This window comes from Pinus tabuliformis, chromosome 1_1 (genome assembly GCF_031772625.1).
Source record: "Pinus tabuliformis cultivar Carrire ecotype Pingquan chromosome 1_1, CPIR1, whole genome shotgun sequence".
NCBI lineage: Eukaryota > Viridiplantae > Streptophyta > Pinopsida > Pinales > Pinaceae > Pinus > Pinus tabuliformis.
Window position 1 is genome coordinate 128102124 of NC_142297.1, and position 8468 is coordinate 128110591.

General features: G+C 36.0%; 1 protein-coding gene across 1 annotated transcript; it reads right to left on the reverse strand.

Annotated features, from left to right (window-relative positions):
• Positions 1-533: 533 nt before the first annotated feature.
• Positions 534-3781, reverse strand: LOC149211974 (protein neprosin-like). The gene is made up of 7 exons (XM_089390520.1): positions 2829-3781; positions 2628-2714; positions 2287-2523; positions 1741-1908; positions 1588-1641; positions 1315-1461; positions 534-1100 (listed from the first exon to the last, which is right to left on the reverse strand). Exons 1-7 carry the CDS (start codon positions 3078-3080, stop codon positions 723-725), a joined length of 1323 nt encoding a protein of 440 aa, XP_089246646.1. The 5' UTR covers positions 3081-3781; the 3' UTR covers positions 534-722.
• Between the last annotated feature and the right edge of the window lie 4687 nt (positions 3782-8468).

Genomic DNA, 8468 nt, shown 5'->3' on the forward strand with positions numbered 1-8468 from the left:
AGGGTGAGACTATGTATAGATTTTCTTTTATAAAATGGAAAATAAATTTCCCAACAATTAAATAATAATAAAACACATTAACTCAAAATAAATTAATTGGTCTTATATAAACCTTTATGGGAGTAAAACTATTCATAAAAAAATAATTAATTAAATAAAATTATATAAGATACATTATTAAATAAAATACATTAAATTAAAATAAGCTAATATCAATGAATTGGTCTTAATTAAAGACTTATTGGGTGAAACTATATCAAAACTTTGATAACGGTTCTCAAAAACAAGTAACATGGGCGTTGAAGATATTAACTAAGATACTCCAATTTCCTATTAAAATTTAAATTTTAGGTGTGATTGAGATTCTCAAAATTTATTTAACATTTTTTTAAGTGAAGGAAGAAGTTTCTCGGAATTTATTTAATGTTCTTAGGAGTAAGTAAGAATTTAAGATATTTAATGATTTTTAAGAGACCAAGAAAGTATAAGATAAAGGTTTAATACTAGATTGGTTAAAATAGTTTAAGTTGAAATGATTCAAGTACCTTTCACTTTTATTCCACACAGAAATCAATACAACTCAAGGACAAGTAAAAGCTAAAATAGCCGATGGATGCAACGATGGCCAAGTGATCCTAGAGAATTGCTGAATGATATTATACAGATGTGGTTCCTCTCTGTTAGGGGAACCTAAACTTGGTGCCGATTGGCCCTCATAATTTCTAAGGACAACGTGAGTTACTACCAGGTCCACCATAATAAAAATGATTATTCCAATCAATATTGTAGCGATTCTGTATATTGTAACAGTTAGTATGCTCAGCTAAAGTAAGCATGGAATTAACACCTCTCAAGCTATTATCGCTGTCCACAATTTCCAAATTCCGAAAATAGCTTGCTTTGCCAAATCCTTCTTCTGCAAAATGACCACTCCCCATTTGAGTTGAAGTGTGTTCTCCCCCTTCCTCTGTGTTCACAATCTCTCCTCCCCATTCAATCATGCTTGCATGATCTGCAAGATGAGTGAAGAGTTCAGAAGGCCAGTACCCCACCAATGTGTTGTCTGCAAACTCCATCCACCAGTTGCCCTCTTTAGGATCCTGCCACAAACTCCATGTTACTAAGAAGAAGCAAAAAGATCAGCAAAAAATATAACACAAAAGTTATAGGATACTAGATCTCTGAACCAGATATGTTACAATCTTTAATCTAATCTGATCATTGATACCATTTTACAAGAGATCAATCTATATCGTTTTCAAAATGTAATTGGATCTTGGATAGTTTGATGGTGCGCAGGAGAATACAGCTCACCTTCCAGATAAGAATGGTGATATCATATTGTGTGCCAGAGAACTCAGAAACCGGGAATATGGCAGCTCCTATTGCAATCCTGTTATTAGTTTGCACAAAACCAGAGCATAGAAGATTGTAGCATCCAGTATCCTGATATGAATCACTCTGGAAGATAAAGTTATGTGTCATAAAAACAGTCCTTCAACTTTGGATCAATTAAAATAGCAGAGAAGAAAAAAAACAAATGAACATATGCCCACAATCTCACGACCATGAAAAACTAATACCCACCGTCCAATAGGTAAAAAGCCGAGGCCTTGTGTCTCCATAAAGCTCAGGGCTGACCTGACTAGGAAAATAATGGTATGAGACCTCTCGTAAATACCGTAAATCAAAAGAAGGAAAAGAGATTTTTGCATAACAGAGAACAGAATGAAAACCTACTTGCCAGCCTGCTTCAATGCTGTTGAGATCCGAACCATCGAATGATCCTGAAAGAACCCAAAGCTGGGACAGACTGAACTCGTTGAGCGCTTCGATTCGTGGTGCCCATACATTGATAGTTGCCTTTGCACCGTAGTAATCTTCTCCCTGGACATAAGCTATTGCATGCTGCCATTGAATGGAACATGGTTATATTAGCAAAAAAATTTAGTTAAAATTGGATCTTTGTTGTTTAAAATGGATTTTTGATTGTGTATATAGATTCTGCACATTGAAAAATTCCATGGACAAATCTAAGTATAGAGACTTCACGACACAGATTATAGTACAAATCCCTACCAAAATTTGGCAAATTAAACTACAGGAAAATAGTCCAAAACCAATAAACAGACAGACTAAGGCGTTGCTATTAAGCACATGGAGAGGGATAAAAACCAGTAAATATGTGAGACTAGTCACAGTGATCACTGTTTTCTGGAAGAATTTATATATCAACAAAAGTGTACACATGCATTCAATCATGGATGGAATTAGAACTGCAAATACCTCATGTCCATTTCCATTGACATCTGGTTTCTGGTCAAACCTAGCAGTTGGGTGTGATTTTTTTCCATACTGCTTAGGGGAGTCAGCTCTCATCAGATCTTCTGCAAAAGTTCTCCTCACTGGAATTGTTCCTTCTGGACAAAATCCGTTGAGGTGCCATGTCTGAGAAGCATGAACACTAAAACTTGTTCTATTTACTGGTGCAGGCCGAAACTTTGAAGGCCTCTCTGGCAGATCCTGCAGTAAAGGGCAATGAACATGATGTTATATATCTGAAACTTGTTTCAGATAACAAAAGGGGTAATTTCATCTGCCAGATTGTACTAATTTTATGATCTCACCTGGATCTTATGGTTTCTCAGTAACGGGTGATCAAATGCAGGCTGTTTGTGGCTATGAATACAGTCTATAATATCTCCATCAGGACTCTGCATGGGACCAGGTGAAAGGTTTAAGTTTTCTCGCTAGTAAATCCAGTAGACTTGAGCTTTGAAATATGGATTGAATCAAAAGCACATTTTATTATATTATAGATTCTTCACCTGTATGCTTTTGATAGCAGGCTTGTTTATTCTCCTTAAATGCTCATGAATCCGGCATAGTTTCCTGCCTGTCTTTAATCCCAAATGGGTAGAATTACATCTTGTCAGATTAGAAGAATTCACAAGCTTAGAAGAGTTTGCATTCCCTTCAACCACAGCCAAAGTTACAAATAACAAAATCAGAACTAAACTCCACCACTCCGACTTCCTGGAAGTAACTCCCTCAGCATATATCTTTATCTCCAACTCCATAATAGCTCAGTATTGAATTTCCAACACCAGCTCTCTTTCTTTCCCTTGGATCTTATCCTTCTCTTCCATAGCTCCAAAGCACAGTACACCAGGTCTGCAACTGCTACCAATTAAGGCACCGTATTGAATTTAAAAGCAATTACTCTAAACCTCAAAATTCAAGGAGAGTAAAGAATGGGAACGAAATGCTTCAGTTTTTTCCATATAGCACTTTATTGCTGAATGTACTACACTTCTTCAAGTCCTCACCTACTAATCATTAGTCTCTTCGCAAACACTTCCACAGCCTGCACAAAAATCTGCACCCGTTGACCGCCCTCAAGTTTCTCCTAGGGCCAGTCTGTGTTCACATCTCGAAGCCTTCCACGTGTTACTCAAGCTCCATGTTCATTGAGCCCTAGAAACCATCAACGACGTTGAATGGTGCCCATAATTTGCACCATACGCTTCCATCCTCCAACTGGTTGCAACTATTAATACTGAAATTACTGCAGTGTTCTTCCCCATCCCTGCCCATTCTTTCTTTCTTCATGTCTATTCATCAGAGCTGTTAATGAGGCTAACAGCCCACTGAAAGTTGACATTGAAAAATCCACCACCTCCTCTCTGTACTTAATTTGATGCAGACCAGGCCCCTGCCACGAATTCAATTCTGCAATCAATACCATAGTTCAACGCTTGCAAGATTGAGCACCCCCAGTACACCAAGTTTGGCAAAGTGATTTTTAAGTGAGATCCATGCATTTATATTTGCAGAAACCCTACAACTGGCTGGCAGTTACATTGATTAAGATGGCTTGATTAGTAAAGAAATGCAAAGCTACTGTAACTCCATACGGGCTTCAAAATTTTCTATATTTTATCACTTCCCTTGGGATTAATAGCATGGCCTCTCCTTACAACCTACCACTCGACCAAGCAGTTAAGTGGGTTCTGAATCTCTAAATACCCTTTGCTCAGTTCCCCTGCTCCAGCCGGACGCCTTAATGAAGGCAGCAATCTAATGAACTGTCATATCCTGCATGTTTCACCTACTTATCTTTGCAAATAATTCTTCTTCCTTGTCTCATTGTCTTTCTCCATATCTGTCACATGTTTTTCCACAACAGCTGTAGCTGTAGCTGTAGCAGCAAGCAAACGTAGGCAGGTTCCATAAAATCTGCTTGGATTTCTCCTCCTCTTTATTAAACTATCTTCACCTCGTGAAAGAGAAAAGTCTCATTGGAAAAAATTAAAATGACTACGTGAACTCCACTTGTCTCGGGTGTAGAAAGTTCAGTGACATCACCATTGCAAAATCCTATCCGTTTCGCGTCTCCCCGTCAATTTGAGTAGATCCGGCTCTTATTATTTAATTTTCTATAGTTTGGGAGATTCGCGTCTCCCTGTCAATTTGAAAAAATCCTAGCTTTATTATTTAATATTCCTGAAGCTGCAGCCATTATATTGCTGAAGTTGCAGCCATGGTTAATGATGTTTATGATTATAGCAGGAATATTATAGTCAGTAACAGAATTTTTGGAAACTTGTGTATTTTGTTCGAAATTTTGGGTGACATTTTGCACATCTTTAGAAGCAAGAGGATGGGTGAAGTGTTCACTCTAAACGTAACAGAATTTTTAGAAACTTGTATATTTTGTTAGAAGAGTCAGAGGTTTCCGGTCAACATATCACACATCTTCAGGAGCAAAAAGATAGGTGAGGTGTTCACCCTAAATGTCAGGGTCTTCGAACAAAATACACAAATTTCCAGAAGTTCTTAACAATATGACGTTTACAATTTCATACATTAATTTTTTTTTCATAGTGGGAAAATTGATCATAACTTAGTTGTCAAATTAGTAGTGAAGCCAAATATTTGAAGTTGTTATTGACGTATCACTATTATTGAGCCTAGAGGCTCATTCTACAGCCCAATTTGATGTGTAAGGTTGTCCATCTATCATCAAACTTGAATTGAAATTTTGCTCCTATCTGCCAAAACAAAAATTATGAAAAGTCTAAAAAAAATTAATAACTATACAAAACATCTAAATAATATTGGCTGATAAAAAAATTTACATTTGAAGAAATTAAATCCTAGAGTATTAAATCCATATTTAAGATAAATCTATACTGATTTAAAAAACTATGTGAAATATAATAAGTTACTAATGACTAATCACTCGTAAAGAAACAAACTTTCATTCTATGAGCTGAAATTTTTTTATAAACAAACTTTCATTCCAGTGCCCTTGAGCTGAATTTGAATTTTCATTCCAGTGCCTTTCATTTATGAGCTGAATTTGAATTGTTTTCATAAACAAACTTTCATTCCAGTGCCCTTGAGCTGAATTTGAATTTTCATTCCAGTGCCTTTCATTTATGAGCTGAATTTGAGTTGTTTTCATGAACAAACTTTCATTCCAGTGCCTTTGATTTATCAGCTGAACTTTTTTCATTTGGTAATAGATCTGCATAAAGGAATTTTCATGGAAGCAAAATAGTCCAGCAACGAAACTTTAATTAAAAAGTGGTTTAGGAAGAAAGATTAGGATAGAACACTTCAGAATTCTTCATGGGAATAAGGATTTATAATATACAATTCATTAAGAAAATGCTTGGATTTTATGGAAAGCTCTTGTTCACATGATAGCTCAAACCAATGTTGACTCCATGGTGAAGTATTTTATGGGAAGCTTCCTTACCATTTGTTTAAATGTATTTTTTTTGGTGCCAATCAGTACTTGTTCTTGGGAATAGGAGTGAATTTGTGGAAGTGTGTTGATACGCTCCGATATGTTAAATATTATCAGAAGTCAAACATTGTTTATAACTTAATTTCAACAATAGCCTTATCTATAAAAATGTTAAACATATGTATTATAAACTCTCGTATGGTTTAGCATATTTTTAAACAAACCTCAAAGAAACAAAGTGAAAATGAATGTCAAAATATCCATAAGTGCGTATGACTATTCATGGGAAGATACACTATAACTTTTCATTGATATCATTTTAAATAAATAATTATAATTTGCAAGAATTAAACTTGTAATTAAAGATTATTATGTTTAAGAGTGAGTTTGTAATTAATGAAAAGCAATATGAAAAATCTTGAATTAATGAAAAATAACATAATTTTTTATTTATTTTTAAATGGTTAATTTAAAAAAAATGGTTTCACTTTGACATTTTTATTGTTGGATGTTACTTATTGAATTTGCATTTTAGATATAGAAAATCTAAATTCAAAGATAATTAGATATTTAAATTGTTTAATTAATATAATTTTTTGGATTATGAGAAAACTTAAAAATTAAACCATGATATATTATAAAGAAATAGATAACATATAAATATTTTATCATGAAAATTTTTAATTAGAAAAATCCAATTAATTTTTGTATTTTATTGTTTTTATATTTTCAATTAGATATTATAGTCAAACACAATGAATGTTGACCTTAGTCTACACCTAAGACTCATGCATTCATCTTACTTCCTTAGTGTTACATCATGCTCTATTTAAAAGCATAAGAAAAAGACCATAATTCTAAACATCTCCAATTATTATGAGTAGCCAAAGATTATTGGCTAAGATCATGGGAATTTTAAGAGACATAACTATTTATCAATTGTAGTCAATTCCATTTGGACCATGGTCAACCACTAGTCTAAGTCAACTATGTGTGTATGTCTAGATCCCTTTGACTCCTCTAGTCAACTAGAAGTTTTTGTGGATCACTCAACAATTCATCCACTTTAATAGTTGCAATTCTTCTTCTTGTAGGAATTTACAGGGTAAGTTCCTCAGACAGAACACCAAAAGGACACCGCTCACAACCAGATCGCAGATCAATACACCAGTATTTTGACGTGGTTAAAACCCTCAAAGAGGGAAACAGTCCACGGCCTGAGCCAACGCGGCCACTTCAGGCAATTTATTAATAAAAGAATGAAAATTTACATATGTTTCTCTCATGCACGGATTACCCTACAAATGACCCTCCATGCGCTTTAAATAGAATTCATGGACCAATCGGGTGTCAAGCCACGGATCAAGTGTCGGTAATACCGAGGAGAGAATGAACCGTCGGATCACTACATATCGTGACCGTCGGATTGTAAGTTACAAAATGTACAATGGTAAAGAAACACACTTTACCTAACTCTATACTAGACCAAGTTGTACTTAACTATTTCCTATGTGTCGGAATATCCTAACATCCCCCCTTAAGAACAACTGGGGATAGGATTGAAGGATTTACAAATATGACACAATATGAGAAGGAAGGAGGCACTAGAGCCTATCCCCCCTTAGTGACAACTTCCTGAACTCCAACCATAAATCGAAGTTTAGTGAACTTCGCCTCTGTGAGAGCCTTTGTGAAGATGTCTGCAACTTGATCATCTGTTGAACAATATTGCACTTCAAGAACATGGTCGTGAATGAGCTTTCTGATGAAGTGCATGTGCAGTTCAATGTGTTTACTGCGCTGATGTTGGACTGGATCTTTGCATAGCTGAATGGCACTTTGATTATCACACCAAAGTGTAGTCGGATGCTGCTGCTCAAAGCCAAACTCTGATAGGATCTGACAAAGCCACAAGGCTTCCTTACTAGCTTCTACGACACCACGATACTCTGCTTCTGCTGATGAAAGAGAAATGGCACCTTGTTTCTTGCAAGCCCATGTAATAGCTCCTGAACCAAGAGTGAACACATAACCGGCAGTAGACTTCCGATCATCAGGGTCACCAGCCCAATCGGAATCAGTGAAACCAACCAATAGAGGAGATGCTTCGACACTGTAATGAATCCCAAACTGAATTGTACCTCGAACATAACGAAGTATTCTTTTAGCTGCTTTCCAATGACTTTCACGGGGGTTTTGCATGAACCGAGCAACAAGGCCAACAGCAAAGGAAAGGTCAGGACGAGTATGGGTTAGATACAAAGTTTTCCTACAAGTTGACGGTATAAGGTAGCATCAACTTCAGGAGAAGTACAAGTGACTGAAAGTTTGACTCCAGACTGAAAGGGAGAAGGGGCTGGCTTACAGTCTTCCATGTGAAAACGACGTAGAATATCACAAGCATACTTGGACTGGGAAAGGGAAATACCCTCCTTGGATTGCAAGACTTGAAGACCGAGAAAATAGTGTAAGTGTCCTAAGTCTGTCATTTCAAATTTCCTTTTAAGGCTAGACTTCACATGGTTTATAAGGTTGGGATCACTACCAGTAAGGATAAGATCATCAACATAAAGAACAAGGATGATAAGAGAGTTGCCCACTTTCTTGGTGTAGACAGTATTGTCAGAATGACACCTAGAAAAGCCAGATTCTAAAAGAAAGCTATCCATTTTGGCATACCAAGCCCGAGGAGCTTGCTTGAGACCATAAA

What these genes read in the sequence shown, in the direction of transcription:
- LOC149211974 (XM_089390520.1), bottom strand. Translation starts at nt 3,080, where the DNA reads ATGGAGTTGGAGATAAAGATATATGCTGAGGGAGTTACTTCCAGGAAG. An exon ending in GGCTTTTTACCTATTGGACG is followed by an intron (nt 1,462 to 1,587) that starts GTGGGTATTAGT and finishes TTTATCTTCCAG; the next exon opens with AGTGATTCATATCAGGATAC. An exon ending in TCACCATTCTTATCTGGAAG is followed by an intron (nt 1,101 to 1,314) that starts GTGAGCTGTATT and finishes AGTTTGTGGCAG; the next exon opens with GATCCTAAAGAGGGCAACTG.